The 25,510-nt window shown below is 35.8% G+C and overlaps 1 protein-coding gene across 5 annotated transcripts; it reads right to left on the bottom strand.

Moving 5' to 3' along the window:
• Window positions 1-2,579: 2,579 nt before the first annotated feature.
• On the bottom strand, window positions 2,580-25,459 carry DBT (dihydrolipoamide branched chain transacylase E2). 5 transcript variants are annotated; one of them, XM_036235148.1, is made up of 13 exons: window positions 25,395-25,451; window positions 24,858-25,015; window positions 23,619-23,688; window positions 22,199-22,322; window positions 18,846-18,921; window positions 17,659-17,840; window positions 14,663-14,784; window positions 11,874-12,090; window positions 11,101-11,267; window positions 6,808-6,885; window positions 5,400-5,591; window positions 5,194-5,265; window positions 2,580-2,881 (listed from the first exon to the last, which is right to left on the bottom strand). In XM_036235148.1, exons 1-13 carry the CDS (start codon window positions 25,443-25,445, stop codon window positions 2,714-2,716), a joined length of 1,677 nt encoding a protein of 558 aa, XP_036091041.1. In that variant the 5' UTR covers window positions 25,446-25,451; the 3' UTR covers window positions 2,580-2,713. The 5 variants fall into 5 exon arrangements, 3 of the variants coding, with proteins under 3 accessions (XP_036091041.1, XP_015988936.1, XP_036091042.1); XR_001595464.2 differs by lacking the exons at window positions 2,580-2,881; window positions 5,194-5,265; window positions 5,400-5,591 and adding exons at window positions 7,368-7,521; window positions 9,693-9,926; XM_016133450.2 differs by lacking the exons at window positions 23,619-23,688; window positions 24,858-25,015 and having other exon boundaries at window positions 25,395-25,459.
• Window positions 25,460-25,510: the final 51 nt, after the last annotated feature.

Raw genomic sequence — 25,510 nt, 5'->3', positions numbered from 1 at the left:
ATCTAACGCCAGTAAGAAAAGAACAAAGGCACCATTAAAAACTGACTGGAAATACAACTTAATTTTCAAAGCACTGCTCTTCGTGTTATTGGCACAGACCCACTTATGATAAAAGCTTTCAACTCCAGGCAAAGCTCTCACTGTGAGACCAGAAACTTCATCTGCTATTCATCTTTATTCATACCTATCCCAGGATTTGAACCGAATGTAAACTCGATATGTGTAGAATGAACTAATTAATCAATTACAGGATGAATGTTTAAAAAAAGCCTTTGAAGACTTCAAGGAAAGGTTTGTACTCCCTGGTATTACACGGCAGGGCTGAACTTCATCAGCTTTTTCTCAAGCCAGTTTACTCAGAATCAGCATAGAAATCCACCAACTGATCTTGGAATCCACTTTGACTGGAAAGGCATGGAAAATGCCCCAACAGGCCTGTGAGCTTCCAGGATCAAGAAACTATCACTTCCCTCCTACATAACCACTTCTTGGAATACGTGAACATAGGTACATTTTGATCTCCAAAATGGAAAATAGTACCAATTCTGGATCTCATTCTTTCAACTTCCTTCCCTTTTGTTTCCTTTTCAAAGTCAAGGGAATGCTCTACATAATGAATGAAACCTTTGTTTTCTTGTTGGCCACTTCCAGCAATAACATTGGCTTCACTTCCGTGTATACATAGTTCCTTTTAAACTTCAGACATTATTAGTGAAAGACTTGAATTTTTTGCCTTCTCCCCTTTGGTATCAGCCTTTAGGAATATGGCAAAAGCTTCGTTCCACCCACTGCCCACCTTATGATGTGGATCAGCACTGCTGTCTGGCTGTGCTTCTGGCACCTTGGACACCCAGGGAATCCTGTCCTAAAGGTCCTACAAGCAGCAAGAAGCAAATCCTTTGCTGAATTCTCAATGGATATGACTAAAGAGAAGACGGTAATGGCAGGGGTTGGGATAGAGCAGACAGCTCATAGGTTCAAGAACATCTTGAACCAATGATGTTGGCCCTTCAGGGGAATGTATTACATACTTATTTCAGGACTCTGTTCTAGTTTTCATATTCTTTAAGTGAGGAGGAAATTTTTATACCATGTCAGTTGCCAATTAATTCAGCAAAAGCAATCAATAGGGAATTGGTTAAATTATGGTACATCCCACACCAGATCCAGTCAGGCTCAGTAACCTTTTAGATACTTTCATAGTACTGTTTTTTCTACTTACATGGAATTATATTTTTATTTTTATAATAGTTTAATCTGTCTCCTCCACTAGATTATAAGCCTAATGAAGGTAGGAACCATGAGGGAGGGTAGTCGCTTGTTGTCCCCAGCCGGTGCTTAGCGCCATGCTTGGTATATAGTAAATGTTTAATATTTAAACGTATAATAAATACACATAATAGAATACTATGCAGCCATTTAAATGTATAAAATTATTTATTGACATCTAAAGTTACCCATGTTTAATTTTTTAAAAAACCCAAATTATAAAATAGTAGATATAATATAATCTCATTTTTATATAAAGAATAGCTATGTAGTGTACAGATACATTGATCAAAATGTTAATAGTGGTAGGACTATAGAAGATATTTTCTTTGCAACTCTCTGCATTATCTGAATTTAAAAAATAATAACATTCTTTTGATCCATTATTTTCTAACTTAAACATTATTTCCATTATGAAAACCATCAAATAGGTATTAAAACAATTTCTTTTCCTATCATAAAACTTCACTTGAACATAGATAATATTTGAAACATCTGAATTTCTGAATGCAAATCAAAATATTGTATTCATTTTGATGCCATTTCTGATTTAAGTAGGCTTCTCACAAAATGATCATGATATCTTTATTTCTGTAATTACCCATTAAGCCCTACTCTCTCTACCAGTTATAAAACTATAATTGGGCATTTCTATTATTTGTTTGTTTATTTTTTAGGTGAGGCAACTCTTGGTTAACCTCATAGATTGCAAGGGCCTTGTCAGCTTATAATCTTTTATTTTTTATGCCTACAGCATCTTCCTAGGTGGTCTCCCATCCAAGTACTATCCAGGCCCAACCCTGCTTAGCTTCCTAGATCAGAAGAGATTGCGCTTGTTCAGGGTAGCATGGCTGTAGACTAATTGGGCATTTTTAATATCTACTTATAATTTTCCCTTGTAAAAGATGTTAATTTATATAAATAAGAAATTTACAGATGATGACCCCTACAGGGTAACATACTCCTGGGTATCTTAAACGCTGAGTATAATTGCACTTATTTTATATACCATTAGCATTATTGTGGGGAATGGAAAGTATTTTTGTATGTAAATTCCTTTTCCCGACTAAGGATAATTGAAAAGTTTCATTAAGAGTCAGTTTAAAATAAGAAGAAAGAAAAAAGATAGGGCAAATATTATCTATGGCTACCTGTTTTTTAATTTTGTTTTTCTTGTCAGTTTCGATCTATTGGCACAAAGACCTTGGCATCATATTAAGAAGTCACATCATGACCTATAAAATGTGACAGCCCCAGGAGAACCAGACAACGTTATTCATTTTCAATAAAAAGTGTTAACAGAACAGTGATAACTATGTGCTTTAGAGTTTTAATCAGACTCTACAAATCAAATGATAATACAAATTGTGATGAACATGTATTGGCACAGAGAGGATCTACATTTTCTTCGGAAACTCAAAAAGTTCAAGGATGTCATCAATCTTCATTTCAGATCTAGTAGCATAAGTCCTGGGTTTTCTAAGTAGGATTTCCACAAATTCGAGAAGTGTGACATTGTAGCACCATCAATAATTCTGTGATCACCTGACCAACTCACATTCATTATCTGTGCCTTATATACTTCTCCTTTCTGGTTAAATCGGGGAAGAGCCTAGATATAAGGAACAGAACAAAGAGTCAAACTTCACTTGCTCAAAGCATGAGCTCAAGCAACAGCAATGCTGAAGAGTCAGGCAAATCCCCCTCCTTATAACAGAGAGGAAATGGCCATCCCAAATGACTTATGAAAATGCTAACTCCTACATTCCTCATCTTTGAGTGTGTGCCTCAATCTTTCAGTTTCTCCAAGGTATTTCCCATTCCCTGAACAATTTCCATCTGTACAGTAAATTTCATCTCATATTTCAATTATTTAACAAATATTTATTGAACACCTGCTATGTACCAGGTACTCTGCTAGACTGAGGACAAAGCAATAAACAGAAAAAATAATCCTTGCCCTCTTGGAGTTAACATTTTAATGGGGAGATACAAACAATTAAGATAAATAAGTAAAAGATATAAAGCAGTTTAGAAAGGGTATAGAGTGTAGGCAGGGTATGAAAGCAGAGGGGAGGTGGCATATTTTTTTTGATAAGGTAGGCAGGGAGAGCCCACCAAGAAGGCTTATATGTGGCCATATGGATACCCACAGAGAGAGACAGAGGGGAGGTGTGACTAGAGTGTTGGAGGACCAGCAAAGTAGGACCAGCTAAGGGCAGCTGCAGCAGAGAGGTGAGAGGGTAAGTGATGGAAGATGTCACATATAGAGCACAGTGGAGGTGGGGCACATTGTTAAGAACTACAGTTCTCAATCTGTCTTTAGTAAAGGACCTGTTCCCCCACCCCCACCCCCACACCAAATTTTTAATCCCTTGTAGGCTAATTAAAAAAGAAATTTAAGGACCCCTCATACACTGCTGGTGGGACTGCAAATTGGAACAGCCACTATGGAAAACAGTATGGAGGTTCCTCAAAAAATTAAGAATTGACCTACCATATGATCCAGCAATCTCTCTACTGGGTATTTACCCCTAAGACTTGAAAACTCATAGCTGAAAAGATATTTGCACACCAGTGTTCATAGCAGCATTGTTCAGGGGGGCCAGGACATGGAAGCTACCGAAGTGTCCTATAATAAAGGATTGGCTAAAGAAGCTGTGGTTCATAATACAGTGGAATATTATTCAGCCATAAGAAGACATGAAATACTGCCATTTGCGATAACGTGGATGGACCTTGAGATAGATAATCATGCTAAGCAAAATAAGCCAGACAGAAAAAGTTGAAAACCACATGATATCACTTATATGTGGGCTATAAACCTAAAAGCAACAAACAAACAGGACAAACAGAGATTCATGGGCATGGACAATAGACTAGTGGTTACCAGAGAGAGGGTAGAGGGGAGTGGAGAGAGGGAAGGTAGATAGAATAAAAGGGGTCAAATATGTGGTGACAGAAAGAAATCTAACTATGGGAAGTGAACACACAGTGTAAACATATATATGCCTTACTGTTAAAGTGTACAGCTGAAACTTATTGAATTTTGTTAACCAATGTCACCATAAATAAGAATAAATGATTAAAATTTTAATTGCATATATGTATATATAAAGTGAATTACTAAAAAAATGAAATAACATGAAGATCAAAATCCAGGTTAATGTAGTGACAATGATATTTAATAATAGTGAATGTCCTGAAATGGTATCCAGGACGTTACTGTTTTAACTCTGGTGGTTTTTAACCCTGAGTTAACAGGGATGCCCAAGCCCCATCCTCTCAAATTCCAGTTCAGTTGGTATGGGGTGAGCTTGGACATTTTTTTCAGGAAACCCAGATGATTCTAATGTGTAGCTAGGGTTAACAGTCCTTGTAGCCTTTGTTCTAAGTCACTTTCACCTAAAACAGGGCAACAGATCACCTATGTTGAAACCACTTGGGTTTTTGTTTAAAAAGGCAAGACCTGGGGCTCTGTCCCCAAGGCCAAGAGGTCTACATTTTAATCTAGCACTCACAATAGTTCTTGAACAGAGTAAAGGTTGAGAAAAAATTAATCTAAATAGTGTCTCACTTTGTTATAAATAATAATTTGGATTTGTGTACTAATGTTCTCTGATATTCTGAAATAAAGATATTTTGATAGAAGCAGATTAGCTACATTTGTGATTCTCCGTAAAGACTCACATAATGCATAATGGCTGATCCACACAGAGACAATTCAGATTACTACCATCTGCCAATCACAGAGGCAGCCACCAGAATTGCAGGCCTAGCATTTAGGAAGAACTGTCTTACTGAGCCATGAGCCAAACATTGCACTAAGCCTCACAAAGGGAAAGGAAAACTTCAGAAATGGTTACTTTGTGTTTACTCTCCCGATGTGCTTAAACACTTTTTCTAACAATTTAATAAACACACCTTAATTGTTCCAAGACCCCCAACTGCTACTTCAGGTGGCAATATCACTGGTTTTGTATAGGTACCACCAATCTAGAAAAAAAGAAAAAGTAGGAAAATGAAGGTTTCGAGGAACAAATGGCAAATGAAATTTTGTGCTTTTAATTGAGTATATGATCCGAAATCTTAAGAGATGGTTTATAAATGTGGACATTACTATTACTTACTGATCCAATGTTGGAAAGAGTAAATGTTCCTCCTGTAAGATCGGTAGCGTTCAACTGACCCGCAGAGCCCAATTTCTGGAGGCGGTTCAATTCAGCTGCAATCTCAAATATGGAACAGATCTGAACATTTTTCACATTGGGGACGATCAACCCCTTCTCAGTATCCATTGCTATGCCAATGTTATGAGAAGACTAAAAAAAAAAAAAATACAGTAGGCTTTTTCATAAGCTAACAGGAAAGAAAAGATCGATCTTCACTGTCATAAAAACAACTACCAAAAATTATTTCACCAGATTGGTGATGACTTAAAAGAAATTATTTTTAAAGGATTTCAAAAAGATTTTTTGAAAAAGATAATTTTTTGTTGGTAAGAATATAGGGCAACAGGCTATTTCCAAACATTGTTCGTGGAGATATAACCTGGTATAGACTTTCTAGAGAACATTTAACAATATGTACCAACACTTATAAAAAATATATATTAAGGAGAAAAATGTGGAAGTATGTAGAGATACACAGGGATATTGAGTTTAGATTGTAAGTTTGAGAAATTACAATCAAGATGTTTACAATAGGTTACTGGTTAAATAAATGATAACAAAGCTAGATTTACTGACATGTTATGCTGTCCATAACATGTTAAATGAAAAAGAAAAAAATTAAAAGGAAATTTTTAAAATAAAGTTAAAAGTTAAATGAACAATATGTATAATTCCACATATAATTTTAAAAAGTATATAAAAATAAAAATACTGGAAGGATGCACATCTCAACATAAACAGTGAGTTATCTTAGGGTCTTAGGATTAAAGGTAAACATTTTCTTGTCTGAATTTTTTGCAACTGGTAGATACTCAATCAGGAAATTGTGTTAATCATATGGGAAGACTTAAGATCTGGTCCCTCAGAATATCTAAGCTTACTTCCTGCTTGTATATTTCTATAAATATAAATAAGGACTAGCAACCCCAAAAGAGTTTTCAGTCTAAGCAAATTTTCATTCCAAACAGAAGAGTTTCCCTAAACGGAATTCAAACTTTCATTACTTTTCCCATTTAAATTACTCTTGTTTTAAAAAGTTACAGGAATTCCATTTTGAGAGAGGTAATTTTTTTGAAGGGAGGGTATAAAGGATGAGTAACATAATCCTTTCCTCCCAGCTGTATATTTCCATTATTTTAAGCAGAAAACCAAAAGGGCTTAAAAACAGCAATCTGCTTACTTAAATAGTATCATTATTAACCAGTAAAACCAATAACAACAAATTATGTTTCAGTTTAACGTTTTAGCCCATACTTTTAATTTTGTCTAAAAAGGATCACTATTTGAGGTACGACAGAAGCTTCTCTAACTGACAAACTCATTTGCACCATCTTCTATTACAACATTTTCACAGCACATAGCCCACCTTGTATGTTATATTCTGGCAGTTTTCATCCACGGAGGCATTAAGGATAGGAAACTGCAGTAATCCCAAGGAAGTAGCCTGTTTAACAGAAAGAGAATGTACTTTTAACTCAGAAAAGATATGGGCTTCAGAGCAATAAGAGGTGTAAAGGAAGGCGTGAGAGAACTCTTATTTACGCAGTTTAATTTCAAGTCTACGTGTACTTAGGCAAATTACTTTTAAGCAGTGTGGAACCAGGTCACACTAATCATTTAAGAATAAAAGATAAAGTAGTCAGATAGCTTGCAGACATCAAGATTTTCAAAATAACTATACGGACTGACCAAAATACCAGAGAAAATGCCTAAATTCTAAGTGATATCCTCACATTTAGAATCTGAAGGTTTCCGTGAGAAGTAAACCTGTAGTTCAAAAAGGCAGTAAATTACTTATTTGCCTTTTTAAAAGAACAAGTGATAAGGGTTTCCAAGTGCACTGACCATTAGCGGTTAGTGTTTGACCTGGTGTCCTGGCCAAGTGAAGGGAACGGCTGGCAGAACATGTACTTTAGAGAAGATCACCTGATCATTCGCATTTATGTCTTCCTGCTTCGCCTTCTCCCTCAATCTCTCTCCTTTTTTCTCTTCTTAATACCATTCCTCTTCTGTCCATATTCAGATTTCCTTAACTGTCCCCAAAATGTTCTTTATAGCTGTTTCTCTGACCATTCGAGATCTAATCGAGGTTTACATATTGCATTTGGTTAAATTTAAAAATAGCAAAATAAAAAAGGTTATGATTGTCCTTAAAAAGAATCCCTCCCCAATACCCTCATCTAGTCCCATTACGACTTCTTTATATACATTGTGTGTTATTTTTGTTTGTGGGTCAGTGGTCTTGACAGAAAAAAATCATAACCTTGAACTAGATAAAGTATTATCAAGCATTTGACTTGATAACTGTAAGTGTAATCTTTAAATAAAAATCTATAACTAAAGTTAAAAACAGTATTTTTAGAATAATCCAGATTTTGTAAAACAAAAGCAAAGTATGTGTTCAAAGATTAAGATCATTTTTTCCCCTGTACAATACTTTGTGGTATTTTCCAAATGTTCTGAAACTTACATAGGCAGAAAAGTGTTATTCTAAAACAAAACTAGCATGCTAAATTTTATTTTCAAAATAAAAATCAGATATTTCAAGAATTAAAAAAAGAAAAAGATCAAGTATTTCATTCAGACTGGAACATGAAGAAAAAATAGTAAAACAAATTCTGTATAATAAAGAGCTGGTCTATCCCTGCTCCAGATAGCTTTGTCACCAGAAAGCGGTAAGAGGAACTAATCTGAAACACAGAGGTGGTCCTTCCTCTTGCTCTTCAAGGTGTGGTTCTCCACTGGGGTCTTTTGTCTCGCTCTTCACCCAATACCAGGGCCTTGCTCCAACAGTCCTTCCCTCTCACACATTTTTAACTTTGCATTCTCCAGCTCTCTCCTTCAGCCTAAAAAGCTGCTCATTTTTCTTTAAGGGTGTGCTGGAGGGCAGGGGGCAAGTGTAACCTTTCCTCCATCTCCCTCAAATAACCATTTTAACCACCTATGCCCTGTCTATCTTTTATCAGTTTTTTTTGAGAGTCTCTTAACTCAATTTCTATTGAAGGGAAGAGGAGTTTGCCACCCCAAAATATGCCTGTTTGGGATACTGATTATTTTAAGCTGGTTATTTTTAAGAAATAAGACTCAGAAACCCTGACCTTCCCCTTAATTGCATAAAAGAATTTAGATAGAGGATCTGCTCCAGGAAGGGAGCTAGTATCATAGGTAACTATAGTTTAATATGAACTAGTGAGTGATAGAAAGGAACCTAGCAAGGCCCATTTGTGCAAAGTCCTCTGTGTCTCATTGTTACAGGTGGCCCAGCAAATATTTATTTACCAAACATTTGCTTCCCTATCTCCATGCGAATTGCCTACCTGCCCTTTGAAGCCCAAACCACTACCCCTATCCTCCTTTCCTCCTCAGCTCAAGTGGCATATAAGCCTTAACTAGCATCCTTGGATCTCATATTCTTATGCAACTCTCGTAAGCACATACTTAATAAATTTGCTCATTTTCTCCTATTAACCTGTCTCGTGTTAATTTGGTTATTAGTCCAGCCAGAATACCATAGAAAAGTAGGAGAAAATTTATTTTTTCCTCCCCCACAGTATTCATTCCCCAACTAATTGTAGGAAACTTCTTCCCCAACAATACTTTATTCAATCAGTGCTGGCTGGGGCCACTCCAGACCTCTTATTACTAATCCAATAGCCTGTTTCCATCCCTCATCCTACTTAACCTCTGTGTTGCACATGACTGCAATCTACTCCCCTCTTAAAACTTTCTTCTTCTCTCTTGATGTGAGAGGCTCAATCAATGGCCCCAATCTTTCATGCCTCTCTCTATACACACTTTTTGGTAGTAGTGCACTGCAAGCTGATTCTGAGCTTAGTCATGTGACTTACTTTGATCAATGAGTTAAGAACAAACTCAATACAGCAAAGCTTAGAAAAAGTGCTTGAATTCTGCTTTCTCTCTTCATCCCTGCTAGTATTATGAGACCATATACAGGTTAGTAGACTGGGGAGATGAGAGAGATATATAGAAGAGAAATGAATTATCCTTGCCAAGGCCATCCTACACCAACCAGTCCCTACTCGTCCTCCCAGCTGTCTGTGGACATACGAGTGAACTCTACCAAGATCAGCAGACTGGTCCTGCTTTCTTATAGACTCTTAAGAAATAATAAGAGGCTGTTGTTTCAAATCATTAAATTTGGAGTTGGTTTGTTATATAGCAACAGATACACTTGGCTTCTCGGTGGCTTTTTCCTGCCTTTCCTATCATCAGACCACAGACCCCACTTACCCTCTTCCATTGTCTTTGCCAACTCAACTTCTACCTACTCCTTAAACATGGATGTAAAACCTTTAGCCTTCTTCTCTTCTCATTAACACACAGTTTGGGTGATCTCATCCATGTGATCAATTGCCATGTCTCTACAGATGGCTCTATCACTGTAATATAGTCCAGATCTCTCATTTTCTGACATCTGTCACATCTCGTGTTTATAGAACATCCACTTGCTTGTCAGGATAGTTGCTAAAGGGATGGAGATAAAGAACAATTCTGCCTAATGAGGCTCAGTGTCCAGTGAAGAGACAACTGAGTGAACACTTACAAGACATAGAGATAAATTTGAATGGAAAACAAAAGGATATTTTAACTCAAAATGTGACACCCACGAAGGGTTTCTAGAGCGAGCTATACCTGAACAAACTTTGGTACTTAAGATGCAAATGTATTTGATTAAAGGAGGAGGGGGCACTTCAGGTGAAGTTGTATATTCCAGCAACTATGTGTAGCTTAATCCCTGACAGAGGGAGTGACTAAGGGATAGAGAGAACTGGAGAGGAAGGTAGCAGAGACTCATAGTAATATTTATATAATGCACTAAGGAGTTTAGTGTGGCAATAAAGGGGAACCTTTAAAAGAACCAGGGAATAATAAAATAATTTGATTTATGGAAGATCAAGCTTGCTGCAGTGTGAAGAAAGGGCTGGTGGGAAGTCACACTGGAGTTAGAGACAATAGTATGCAATTTTGAGTAAAATAGACAAGGACCTGAAACTTAGTTTCTCCACTTGTAAGCTATAAACTCTTGACAAGTTTCTTAACTTTTCTGGGCCCCAATTTCCTTAAATGGAAAGTAGAGATAGCAATATTTACGTGCCACGGTTATTCTGAGAATTCAAAGAATCATTTATATACTATGCTTAGTATAGGGTCAGGCACATGTTAGCAGCTTCATAAATGGTGGTTATTGTGAACTTGACTGTGAGTTGCTCAAGGTCAACGAATGGTCTTATTCTATTTTACAGTGGTCTCAAGACCTAGTACTAGAAATGATTCCGAAAGGCCTCCATTTAAATATGTTGGCTACATGAAAGAAAATACATGTCAAGGCCACCCAAAATCAATACCAAGTTTCATTTTTGTTCAAATCAGGGCTTTGCTGCAATGATCCTTCCAGAATTAAAGGACTTTACCTGACAGGACAACACTCCCCTAGCGCAAAGAGGCAAGTGGATGAAAATATGATAAGGAATTTCAGTTTTATAAATTCCTATGAAACAAAGCATGTACTGTGCATTCTTCAATGTGATATGGTGAGAAGTAATATTTTTATTCAAACTCATAGTTAATACATTGCATATTTACAAAACAAAATTTAGATGTCCTACTCAACCCTTGTTTGAAATGAATAAAATCTCACCTTTAAGAAGAAAGGCATAAAGGTGAGTTTAACTCCTCGAGCAAAAGCAATAGGCTGTAATTCTTCTCGTAGCTTAACCAGTTCAGCAAGGTCAACCTCATCACAATACCCAAAGTGAGGTATCTTCAGGGCTGCAGACATGGTCTTGACCATTGCTTTCTGAAAGCCTGGAAAACATTAAAAATATTTTTTTAATCATTTTTCCCCCCACTAAAATAGAAGGCTCCTAATGTTTACTCTCAATTAAACTCTCTCTCTTGGAGCTACCACCTACCTTCATTACATAACTTGAAGGTGACTGATTTCAATGCTGAAGTATTGACTGCAGCATAACACCTAGTGTAAAGTGTAATAATGAAACAGTTAACTGCTTTCAATGCTGTGGTATAAACAATTCACTCAATGGGCTTCCTGCAAAATGATTCTTCAGGAAGTTATTATCCTAAGAGTTTATAAATAATAAATCAGAAGTAATTGTTTTAAAAGCTAACTAAAATTAATATTTAAAATAATTTCAGTGAGTCTTCAAACAGAACAATTATTTTTGTACAAGTTTATAGTCCAAGAAACCTGCTAACATAGTACTCTTCAGAAATCAACAGTATAAATTGAAGCTTTTCCTAGAAAAACTTATTTCATTATTAAAAAGAAATCATACGCTAAATTTGAACTTTCCCTTCAGTAAGAATTACAAACACTATATTTTATACATGGATCTACTGTGGTAGCTTCCCCCCAGATAAATTACACTATTACCTTACAGTCACTGTTACCTTTTATGGGTTCTGTTCTGTCTTTGCCTGTGAATACCGGAGGTTTTGATATTGGTATAGGAATAGTCCTGTCTTTTGGTTTGGGTGGAGATGGCATAATTTCAGCTTTTGGTGAAGGAGGTAATATAGCTCCCGTCTGCTTTTCCAAATAGTTGAGAATGTCTTCTTTAAGTATTCTGCCATCTTTTCCTGAACCAACAACTTCACTCAGCTTAATCTAAAAAAAAAAAAGACATTTTAATGTTAAAAATAACACTATCTAAAAATAAATAAATCCATCATTATGTCTCTAAATGGAATTTAATGAATTTAAGGTAAAAAAAATCTCTTCCCAATAAGTTAGTATAAAGAAGTCACATTTTCATTATCTTAGAATACTATTAGCTATAGCTCCCTTCATAAGTAATCATGTTACTTTTGTACGTACTGTTCATTTGCCCATGCCATAACAATGCAGTATCTACATTGTACATAATCCATTGCTATTTATGACAACTTACATTTTTAAGTAGTCAACTATCTTACATTTCTTGCATAATTCTTATTTTTTTTTCTATTTTGGGAGAATACATAAGAATGAGAATTCAGTTTAAAGAAGAGTTAAACACTACAACCAATGCAGACCAATGTTTCTCACCGTGGCTACCAGTAAACACGTAATAGTTAAAATAATCATCATACAAAAGCTCTCTCAAAGTAGTTTTTTTTTAAAAAAAAAAAAATTTCTTAGATCAGTACAAAATACTGAAATTAACTTAATTAAGGCATATTTGGAATGTGAGTTCCTCAGCCCAAGTTAAAAGTCAAATAGATAAGATTTATTATTGCTTTCTACAGAATAAACATAGATGATATAATTCCACTTTCCACTAAACATTCATGATATTTTTTGGAAACATATAGGATCTGGGTTTATTCAATCTCTTTCTATGTTTGGTTACAGAGATAAAATATTCTCACTACATTTAATTCTATTTAAATAAAAAGACACAAAGCTTGGATGATATCCTCACACATAGTGTGTATTAGTTAATTTCTTAGGATTAAGTACTGCTTTTGTACTGGTGCTTCTCTAAAGATGGCTTCAAAATAATAAAGAATTTTACATGTCAAACATTTAGTTTTTAACAAATGAACTCAGAATTTAAACAAATAATTTTTAGGTAATTTCAAACAACTATAAATGCCATTGATTTTTAATTTTAAACAACCGAATTCATAAATATGCAAATTACAAAAAAAAGAAAAGCGATTTATAAAAACACATCCACAATTTAATTTCTGGTAATTATACAAGTATTCTAGTTATTAGACACATCTTTAGGAAGTGCTATAGAAAAGCCAAATTATGTATTTCTACAAATAGTCATTCTATAAAATTAAAGAAAAAATATTGATATAATGCTTTATAGCTTTCAAAGCAATATACAAGGTCATTATCTCATTTGATATCCTTATTATTATTATTTCTTATTTCCATTTTCTAATATACTAAATGGTTGTCATATTTGAACATATTTAATAGCTAATAAATTGTCAAGAGTTTATAACATAATTTACTTAAGCATTTCATCGATTTTCAACACATGTGCCTTCTAATTTTTGGCTTTGAAACACTTGGAAGAATGTACCCTAGATTATTTCCTTGGGAGTTTCCCAACAGTGAGATAACTGGCTAAGGGATATGAACATTTTAATGATTCTTAATAGGTATTTCCAAAATATAATCTTTACTGGTTTTTCCCCCTCTGTAAGTTAATTATTCCTCTCAAAAACAGACAAACCAAAACACCTCCATTTTAGGGCATAGTGGGAAGAACTCAGGCTTTGGAACCAGACAGATCTGTGTTCAAATCTCCAGTTCAGCTATTTACTTGATTTTAGGCAACTTTATCAACTTCTTTGCCCTTTCTCATCTGCAAAATAGGGGTAATCCAAACCACTGTGCAGGGTTACTATAAGGATCAGAGATAATGTTTGTATAGTGTCTGGCTCCTAAGCACTCAAATAGTGAAGTCAATAATTGAGGCAGTGTATAATGATGAAGAGTACTGGCTTTGGAGTCACAGAGACACACTTCAGAATTCTGGCTCCACCACAGTGTTAGCTGTGTGACCCTGGACCAGTTACTTGACCTCTCCAATCCAAGTCTTAGAAGCCCCCTTACCTCAGAGTTGTGAAGATTAAATGAAATAGGTATATACTTATCACCTGGGAGCCTCCCTGCCCTGGATGTTAAGCAGCAAGGTCTGGCTGATAAGAGAATACAAAAGGCCAGCCTCCTAGCCTCAAAAGTCAGGACAGTTCTAGAGTTATCTCCACCTCTCTGGGATCAGGTCACATCCTAGAGACTGCATCCTTCCCTGGCCCATTTTCCTTCTTTTCCCTTCTTTATGCTCATTCCCAGTACATGTGTTCACTCTTTCAATCAATCAGTCAATCCATCAATCAATCAGTCACATTTACCCAATCCCTGTCCCAATCTGTGCTTCTGGGGCACCTGATCTAAGATATTAGTATTTACAAGTGCTCAATGGTAGCCCTGACTGTTATTAGGCTCTAAGAAAGAATAATAAAATCACACCCCTCAATATTAGGGAATAAGTTCACAACTTTCTTCTCATTTCTCATGAACACTTTTATGCAACAGACATTTCAGTAACAGACATTTTCATGTTTGCTTTAATCCCAACTTGAGCTATTTCATGATGGGATAGCTGGCTAATTTTTCATAGATACATATATATACTTTCTATGTGATCTCGCACTTAAATATTAAGAAAACTTACATTGTTTTCCATTGCAAGGCGGCGAACTGCCGGAGTTGCCAGTGTCTTTTGGCCCTTTATCTCTTGGTGTGTGTGTTCACTGTGGGACACAGCAGGTGTCTCAACAACATCTTCTTCTGAATCTGGTAACATGGTAAATTTTTACCATTCAGTTCAGATTATTTTTAAAAAGAAGCTTAGTGGCGTATAATATATAAATTTAAAGTTTATAGTCAAAAAGCATAATTTTAGGCCAATTTGGAATGGAAAAACAAGTGGGTAGATTATGTGTGGGAGAAAGTACTGGTGTCTGGTATAATTTAATGATTGTTTTTACCTGGTGTTTACTTCATTTCTGTTAAAAGCATATAGCCAGTTACAAGTTAAAAAATGAGTTTCTTCCATAAATTTTAAAACATTTTAAACACTTTCCTAATAAATTTCCCATTTATAAGCAGCATGAAATAAGAATCAAATGGGAGGTAAATTACATGAATGAGTCATGTAAAATCTGTGAGAAACTTAAATGCTTTCCCAAGATAATAGAGCATTTAAATTTTTTCTTTGCTTTTAATATGGCTTAAGGAATACTGTAGAAGATTTTATTTTCATGGCTAATGCTAATTTGGTTATTCTGTTCTGTAACTCTAGAGTACTGATATAAGAAAACTAGGGCTATTACCATGTATTTTTGCAACCAAAAAAAAAAGTTTTTGAGAGCATTTAATTGTCAAAGTCTGACACTAGGAAATCAGCGCCATTTGGTAGAATCTCTGTGGGAGTTAGTGACTGCAGACCAAACCACTGAAAATCAATAGGCAACTGAGTTTGCTTTGACATCCAATTCTAAGCAAATATTTCCACTGCTGCAGCTGTGGGCAGACAATCTATTCATTCCTCCTCACTAGCCTATGAATTGGTCCAGTGGAGCACTCAAAGTTCTCCTAAGAGTGAGGAAGAGAAGAAAAAAAACTTGTATTGAGCATGAAGGGTGGCAGAATATACCACCTGAAAATATGACTGTAGGAGTTCGGGACATGGCACCCCAAAATATGCCGCTTTGTATGTTGAGCTATAGGTACTTCAAAAATAGGAAATGCAGGGAGAGGCTTTCTCCTCATCTGCTCAAAGACAGATCCTCCTAAAGGAACTCAATTATCATAAATCTCCCCAGGAGTTTCATCCACCAGGGAAGACTGACTCTTATCACAGGAGAGACTAGACAAATGGTCAAAGTATCACACCTCCCATATATTCTTTTAAAGGCTCATTATTTTTCCTCAAAATCATTTACTATTCCCTAAGAGGTCTACATCCCCCCTCCCCTTCCCCTATTAAGATAATATTTAAGCCCAAATTCTAAGTCATCTTTTTGAGTTACTCATTTTTCCTTGGGTGTTTCTGATGTACACGAGTTATATGTATTAATTAACTTCCGTTTTTCTCTAATTACTCTGTCTTTTATTACAAGGCTCTCGGTTAAGAACTCAGAGGTAGAGGGAAAATTATTTTTTCTCCCCTACAAGCACCTACTATGTATGTCAAATACTATACTACATAAGCAAATATCTTAATATTCACTCCAACTTTGTAAGATAGGTGTTATTATCCCCATTTTATAGATTTTTAAAAAGTGAGACTTGAGAGATGAGGAGATTGGCCCCAAGGTCACACACCTATAAACTGTAAGAGGTGGGATTCAATCCTAGAGCTGGGATTCAATTCGGTCTATGCAGTTGCCATTAGTCCCCAGCCCTGGCATATTTTCTTTCTGGTTAAACAAGCTGGAATAAAACTCCTGTAGTTTAAGACATAATTTTGTTAGAGAAATGTCTGGAGAGACATACACTAATATGTTAAGAGTGGTGATTTCTGAGTAGGAGGAATATATTTTCATTTTCTTATTTTTGGTTTTCTGCATTTTTAACTTTCTACAATGCAATATCCTGATTTTATAATAGAAATTAAAGAAATAGAAAGGCTTCAATAAGCTATCTTTCAGCTTTTGGAGGCAGCTTGTCTTAGTGGATAAAGACTCAGGACATCCAAGTTCTAAGTTTGGCTCTGTCACTGCCATTGGGGAAATCGTCCCACCTTTCTAGGTTGGGTTTAGTTTCTTCGACCTGTTAAACTGGAATATTTACATGTAATAAGTAAAATCATAACTGTGAAACATTTTATAAATTGCAAAGTGTGATGATGATATTAGTTACTCTATCATTATACAGACTGCAGAAGAGTCAGCCAGCCACTGAACTTCAGACACCTTTTAGACTTTCGAAATATCTTTATCTCAGTACTTTTGGATAGCAGCCAGCTTTGGGTTGCACCACAGAACTTATAGCTCCCCCGGGCCCTGATATCAAAGGTGTCGCCTAGATGTCGTAACTTCGGTGTATCACAGCAAGGCCTTAAGGACGTTCTGCGGTAGAGACCTAGCTTTTTGCTACCACTGGAACAGCCCACTGTTTTAGTTTTTCTCCGTAACTTTTTCATAATAGATTTTCTTTTTGTTGAAACATGTACTGCTTGTAAGTTTCAAGGTCACTGCTTCTTCTGAATGCCAGTTTCTTTACTTTTCATTTTTATTTCTTTCTTTTCTCTTCTCTTCCAGTTTAGTTTTCATAAGCATCACCAAGAGTGCTTTTTTATTTTTATATCAGTGGCAAACGGAACAATCCCACTTTATTAGATTCAATATTTGCATACCACAACTTTTAATGTTAGTAACCAGTGTTCAAGGCCTGAATCTTTAATTCCTGAGAGAGCTTGTTGCTTCTTTGAACACTAAGGTTTCCAGAAGCTTCCAGATAATTATTTCTGTACATGTTTATAAGATGGTAACTGGTCAAAAGATACTTATGCATCACAAAGGACTTTTTCTTTTTTTCTGATTTCAGGTCCTAAACACCCAAATTAAATCATTTATTAAAAGTATATGTCGCTTTTAGTTGGTATCCAATGACAAAAGGACAGTAGTAATCAATTGGCAAAAGAGATGAACACATTTACAGTACCTTTTAAAGCTCCTGTTTCTATGTCTACTAATGGTTTCCCCACATAGGCAATATCGTCTAGATTATAATGCAGTTTTTTAATGACTCCATCGTAACGACTGGTGATAGTAACAGAAGCTTTATCACTTTGAACTTCACAGATGCTATCAAATTGAGACACTGTATCTCCTTCTTTTACATACCTAAAAGACAAACGCCACACTAAATTAGATCAGTATCCATCTAGCCCAGCATTTTAGTTACAGATGGTGCATCGAAGAATGTTCCAGAAAAGACTATGACATCCAGAATCTCTTTGATGTATCTCCAAGAAATACTAAAATTTGAAACACCACTCATCGGTCTATAATCTAAAACTTTAATTAAACTTCCGAGTTCTCTGCCCCACCCATTCCTTGGAATCCTAAAAATGTATTTTAAGTGTGTTTTTTTCCCCCTTTATTGCTTAATTAGCCCTTATTAAACTTTAAGGGATACCTATTATTTCTATAATTACATTTAAAAATCAATATCCCCAATACACATCCTTTGTAATTTCATAAATTTTAGGTCGAGTTTTCCCAGTCTTTTTTTCCAGAACTATTTTAGCCGATCCTTGTATATCAGTGTCTTTATCCCGCAACCATTTAGGTATGCTTTACAAGGCTCTTCTAAATCTTCTTAGAATAGCAAACAGAACAGGAGGAATGGGACCAAACCTGAAATGCCATATATAATTTGGATTCTAACATCATTCTTGATGTATCTAGCACATTTCTGATTTATTACCATCAATTCTTCATTAAGATAATTGTTCAGTCATTTTTATTCCTTGTCTTTCTGTACTAACTAGTTCTCAGTCCATAATAACACATCACCCAAGACATGGAAACTAAGTTTAAAAGCACATATATGAACTTTGACTTCCAGAATGGTGGATTAAGTCCTTCCGGAATTTTGCTTCTCCATAAAAGCAACAAGTACACTGACAAAAGTCACTTAATAAATTACATCAAATAAAATGCCATGATGTACGATGAATCGCGTCACCAGCATTTTGGCAACACAAATTAGTTTTACCTTATTGCTTTAAAAAAAAAAGCAGTGTATGCTATAGAAAGAAGTGTCTTAATTTATATAGAGTCCTACTTATTTTTACTCTAATTATTTTAATATTACTTAAATTTTTTTTTTTCAGAATAACTTACCATTCTTTAATAGTTACTTCTCTAATCCCTTCTCCAATGTCTGAGAGCTTGAACTGAACAATTTGTCCTTGTAGAGCTTCAAAGAAAATGAGAAATAATCTCATTAAATATGTAATGCATTTCCAAGAGATGCTTTTACTTCTAAAATCAGAAAATTTTCTCAAGCAGAAGCAGAAATGATTCCATTGTATACATAAAAAAGCATTTCATAATTTTAAAGAGAATAACCATCATTAATAACCATCAAAGATTTAAATAAATTAAGCAATGACACTGACCCACTGACACTGCCACAGAACTTATATTTTCCAACTTCCAAAATAGTTTTCTTTTACAAGGGTGAAGAAGACTCTTCCGACAAGTGAGATTTTGAAACAATAGCAAGGAACAGAATATAGAACATGATATTGTGGTAAGGGAGACCCCACTGCATCTCCTTGCTTTATGTTATGAAACTGTAATAACCATAAAGGGGCCGCTTTTTGATTTCTTTTGACTTCATACAGCTATTCTCATTTGCCCAAACTATGTTCTGCTAACTTAACACGAAATTTTAGTCTTTTCTTTCCTCTTTCCATTTTTTACCCCTTTTTGAATTTCTACCCCCTTCTTATAACACTTGAATGCCAATGATACTTTATGGTAATTATCCCCCAGAAAAGAAGTATTTCTGGTCAACAGAAAGCATGTATGGATCCTCTCGCTTTTCCAGGTTGAAAAATGGCTGTGAACTTATTTGAGAGTGCTCCTTTATTTTTAGACTGCTATTATCAAAATTGCTCATAAAACACACCAAAGCTGATTACGGTAGTAAAATTGTTTAAAATAAATGAGGAGGTAAGTTAGTAGTAAAGAAATACAAGAAATATTTTTGATATGGAGGTCTTAGGTACCTCTCGTTTCCTCTCTAATAAGCTGGATCCTCTTATAGCCTGCTGCTCATTGTATAAACTGGAACCTTTCTGAAAAATAGTTTGGGCATAAGTATCAAAAGCCTTTTTTAAAAAAATTAAAATTGTTGTGGTGACACTGGTTAATCAAATCAAATAAGTTTCAAGCGTACAATTCAACAGTATGTCAAATGTATATTGCATTATGTGTTTACCACCCAAAGTTAAATTTCCTTCCATCACCAAATACTTGACCCCCTGTACCCCTATCTACCTCCTCAAAAGCCTTTTTAAAAGGTCTATATCTTTAACTCAGCAAGTAATTCTAGTTTTAAGACTTTTTTGCCTGAGGAAATAGAGAAGTACACAAAAGTTTGTACTTAGTAATAGAATAGTTGTCATAGAGTTATAATGAAGAACTGGAAATGAAACTAAGTAACCAAAAACAAGTTAAAACATTATGACACCTCTATACTCAGCAATATCACCCAAGGAACAGCACATGTAAGAACATGAAAATGTGACAGTGTATAGCGTGATCAAGGAATGGTAACAGTTCTATATGCTGAAGATAGGATATATATGGCAAGAAATAAGCCCAGATTTATTTGTGCGCCATGCTGAAGTGAGGCGTTTAGAATTTATCCTAAAGGTAATCAGGAACCAGTGGTAAATAAATATGGTCATAAATTCTTTGAAGCTGCTCCAATAAGAGGTAAAGTCTATTTCTCCACCACTTGAATCTGTGCTGGCCTGTGACTTGCTTTGGCCAATAGATTATAGCAGAAGTGAAATTGTGTAAATTCTGGAGCCTGGACCTCTAAGGATCTTGTAGCTTCTCCCTCCTCTCCCTTACAATGCTGCCTTGAGATCCCTCTATAAGGGAGCTGATCTAGTCTAATGGAGAATGAGAAAGGAATGTGGAAGAGAAATGAGATGCCCTGCCTGAAAATCAACACTAACTGTTAGATATGTGATGAGATCATCTTGGACCTTCCAGCCCAGAGGCTTTTTTTAGCCGAATACAGTCACATTCATGACCAGGCCAACTCCCAGAATCCCAAGAAATAATAAACTATAGTCGCTTCAAGCTGCAAGGTTGTGGAGAGGGTTGTTATTCAGCAATAATTAATTGATAGGGAGTCCTATCTGCAATTTCAGATCTGTAACTTAAGACCTATAATTTTAGAAAAAAGTTCTCTCTGGCAGGAATGTAATGGGTGGAGTTGGGAAAGAGGTGGCAGAGAAAGCAGTTAGGAGGCTACTGCATGTTAAGAAACTGAAGTATGGAACTTAATATATTTATATATTTTCAAAGCTGTCTTAAAAGGAGAAGAAATATATAAGATGTAAAGTTAACAGATCTTGGTAATCAAGATGGATCCAGGTTTCCAGTTTAACTACTTAAGTTAGGCGATACAGGAAGAGAATGTATCCCAAGCATGTAGAGCAGTGTCTTGGCATATAGTAAGTGATCAATAAATACTTGTGTTGAATGAATTTATTCTCATAACAATACAATGGGGTTAGATACTCTGATTATTCTTATCTTCCAGATGATGACACAAAGAGAAATTAAGTAACTTGCTTAAAGTTACACAACTAGTAATTGGTAGACCAAGAATCCAAAGCTCATTATAACTATTGAGACACTGGAGCTTGAATGGCCTCTATTTTCTCCGAGAGAAGATCAACTTTTGAAAATAGAAATCTTTTAAAAAACGGCGAATATATGTGTATCTTAGGGTGTTGTGGAAGATGATATGTGAAAGGCCTGGAAGAACTGATTGATCTCAGGGACGGTTAGGCCTGGAATCCCCCTATTTTTCATTGTTTCCACAAACTAAAGCACCAAGTATCTGTTAAAAAGTTGATGATGTAGCAAAATTCTAAGGTTCTTTATTAGGGTTCTAAATATAACATCAGAAAAAAATGTTTTAGTGTCCTTGCCAAATCTAATACTTAAAAGACTTAAGTTCTTTACAAAGGGTAGAAAGATTTTGGGGAAAGGTAATTACAATGTAAAAACCAGAGAACTTTATAGGTAGGAGCACCTCGGGCTGGTTTCATCATACCATCGTAACAGGACAGATTAAGTGCTTCATTTAACAAGTAATACAGTGAATACAAAGACATAAATTGTTAAGTCAACAATGTACTCTAACTGAGAAAGCCATACCAATGCTGACTATTGCACAAAGTCAGTCAGATGATACAGGACAGATGGCCCAAGACAACCTATTCCCAACATTATGAAGACATAGATATTAAGGGAAAAGTGTGTGAAAGAGGAGTGGGGTGGAGGTGGGGCAGAAAAAAAAATAAAAAAAGAAGCAAGGAGGGCCAGGATAGCAAAAAAAGTCAACTTCTTTTTACTTTGATAAGTCTCCAGTAACTTAAAAAAAAAAAGATAGTAAGATACAAAACATTATTTTGCATAGGCTGTTTTGAGATCATACTCACCAGCAGCTGTTTTCAGCAACTGATGTGGATGGCTATATTTGAATGAAGGATAACCAAAGAAATATACATATTTTGGCTTCAAAACATGAATATTACTACATGTTTCAAAGTAGTGAACACAAATCTAGAGGTGAGAAAACAAAAAAAAACTTTTATAAATGATCTTAATGGCTTATGTATGTAAATATATATTGGATTTCAAATCTATTCTAAAAATAGAACAATCATGATCACAATTTAAACAATATGAAATTATCTCTAGGCCCAAATCAGAACACTTGGCATCACTAACAGTTAAGTTCATGAAGATAGGTTTTCTTAAGTATTTTTGTTCAAGAAATCAAAAGAACTCAAACCCTAGCACAAAGAACATTTTGTTGCCTTTGTTTAGTAAAATTATACCCTTAGAGTTAGATATGTCTATATGCTTATGATTCTTGCCAAAAATTCCTTATGAAAGATGTTTTAACAATGTATTCTCTATATAAATACATGGGCTTGTAGGTGCACTTGAGTTATTAGAGAGTTCCTGAAATAAAACTACTAAGGAATTCAAAAGTGACATCGCCTAAAGACACTGGAACACATGCAGCACTGTACTGTAAAAAATATTACAAATGAGTCACTTTAAAATGGAGTCAGAGCTGCTATCCCAGAGGAACTGCCTCACACATCTCAGGCTTACTCCTCAAACCTTTGGAATGTCAAAAGTGAGCAAAATAATGTTTAGACTGGGCCTACAATAGCATTGCTTTCCAAACAACTGTTTGCAAAGATAATAGGAAAGCAGACAGAACTACTTGATTAAAAATTAAAGACATTCTTAAGAAGAAGCATCAATAAATTAGATTATCTGCACCTAGAGAAATTCCTTTTTTCTATTCATGTAATTATTCCCCTTCCCGTTCTCATAAATACTCCTTGCCTTCACTTCCTAATAGGGCCACTAGTGCTCGGGTTTCTGCCTGAATCAGTGCTCGCAGAATTGCAGTTCCTTTTTACAACAAATGCCTGTTGCCTCTCACTTTGCCTTTAGGTTAACAGTACCTAAAGTTTTTCCTATCATAATTTACAGATGATTCTTTAGACTTAACTTTAACTATTTTACATAACATCTTAGTATTAAAAAAAGACAATAAGTAGGCCTGAATGTATTCACCTTGATATATCAACACCTAAGTTTCTGAAAGATAGAATATTTTATTTTGAAAGTTAAAATTTCAGTGTTATTAATACCTAATTAACTGCATCATTTGTAGTTTATACTTTAGTGGCGATTAGCCCTTAAAATTTAAAAGTTATATATTATGTAAGTATTATAGTTATGCTATATAATACATATTTATAAATGAGTTGTTTTTCTTATAGAAAATAATAAAAATTTGATTTACTGACAGAAATAATAAATTTAAATTCTTACAGGATTTTTCACTTTAATTTCCAAGCTGTTACTAGTTTCTGTAGGCAAAGAAAAACCAAAGATTCCTTTCCTAAAACATGAATAATTTTAAATCATACACCTTAGCTTTACTTTAAGAGCTCATTCTAAAGCAACTTAATCTTTATAATAGCTACATTTTATTCTTATTAACATTTAGGCTCGTAATATAAAGCCTAACTAAAATAACTAATATTGACAGCTTAAAACTTAGAGAAATTTTAGCAGCCTTCTTGTGATCATGAGGTAAAGGCCAAATGACAACCCTGATAAAGATAAGTCATTTAATGCCGGCTGCCATCTATCTTTGGGATGCTTTGTATGCACAAATACGGAATTTCCTATTTATTGGTTGGGTTGTATTGCTTGTAGCTGAAAAATACCTAATATATATGCAACTGGAGATTTTCAGGACAGTAGGATATATGGGTCTGGAGTGGAGCTGGCTGGTAGACTGGGGAAATTTAGGAAGCATCAGCTACAGATGACAACCAAATTAATAGTGGATGTGATAATCCAGGAATTGCAACAAGTGCAGAGGGCCAAAGTCAGAACCTTTAGAAACACCAACATTTAAAAGTTGGACAGGGAAAGAGAAGGAGAGTGGGACCAAGTGCCCAAAGATATAGGAAGAATCTCAGGAAACTGGTGTCACAGAAGCCAAGCATGGAAAGCTCTCAAAAGAGGGGAGGTCTATACCTAGTAAGGTGCTGCTGAGAAGACCTTTCTTCTGGTTACCTCTTATTTACTCATCTTTCACAAATCTCAAGTTACACAGTATCCTCTGGGAACTCCTCTCCCACCCCCAAAACCCCTCCTATGTGTTTCTGTAGCTGTAGGAATTGTCCCTACACAGCACTTTTCACGCTGTGCTGTAACTGCTTGTTAAATGTCTATATCTCTCTCCCTGTCCTCCACCACAAGGCTGTAAAACACTCTCTTATTCATTGTGCATCCTCAATGGCTAGCACAATAGCTGCTACTTAGCAAGCCTTCAAAAGGTTTTGTAAGATCAGGAGTCAACCATTGTGGAATGACCTAAAGAGGGGACCTTGGCAAAAAATAAAAAATAAAATAAAATAAAATAATCTGCTATGCAAACAGGATAAAACACTATGATTACAGTATGTTAATTGGTGCTAAAAGACTGCGTGAAGGGGAAAATTGCAGGGGAGATAGTGGTGTGTTGCAGTTCTGGTGAGAAAAAGGTTAGAAAAATACTGGTGCAGACGCAGGAGACAAGCACATGTCCAAGGAATGAAGATTGAAGATTGAGCCGCTTTGCTCCTCGGAAGTAAGGACCCGTGGTGTTTGTTATGCTTTGTTTGAAGGCTCTCTTCCTCTTGACTTAAGTTCCCCGAGGGTCGTATTATCAATGCCTGCCACGAAGTGGGTGATGAACAAAGTAGGTGATGAACAAATGCTGAATGAATACGTATCTCCCTATCCCCAGTGCCTAGCCCACTGCTTAGCACCCAGACGGTGCTCAATGAAAGGCTAGGGGGCCAAAGGCTAGCTGAGCCTCGGGTTGTAGACGGAATGGGAGGGCAACTGAGTCAAGAAAGAAGCGCATGCAGGTAAGGGGATGGGAAGTGGGTCTCCAGACCAGTCGGCTCGCCACCTTCTCTTCCCTTCGTTTTGCATATGTCCCTTCACCTCTCCACGCGTGGCACTCGGAGGACAAAATAACACACCTCTCTCAGATGACTGCGGGCAAATCACTTCTTCCCTACCTCAGGTCTACTCACACTTGCTTACCAGCCTTCCCGCAATCCGGCTCCAGGTCCTCAGCAGCGTAACTACCGCCATCTTACCCCGGAAATGACAACTCTCTGTGGTTGGAAGAGTTGCCTTTGCCCTATTTGGAGCCGGAA

Source organism: Rousettus aegyptiacus, unplaced genomic scaffold (assembly GCF_014176215.1).
Source record: "Rousettus aegyptiacus isolate mRouAeg1 unplaced genomic scaffold, mRouAeg1.p scaffold_m13_p_17, whole genome shotgun sequence".
In the NCBI taxonomy this organism is placed as follows: Eukaryota; Metazoa; Chordata; class Mammalia; order Chiroptera; family Pteropodidae; genus Rousettus; species Rousettus aegyptiacus.
The sequence above is the reverse complement of the archived record's forward strand: the minus strand, read 5'-3'. Positions and strand labels throughout refer to the sequence as shown.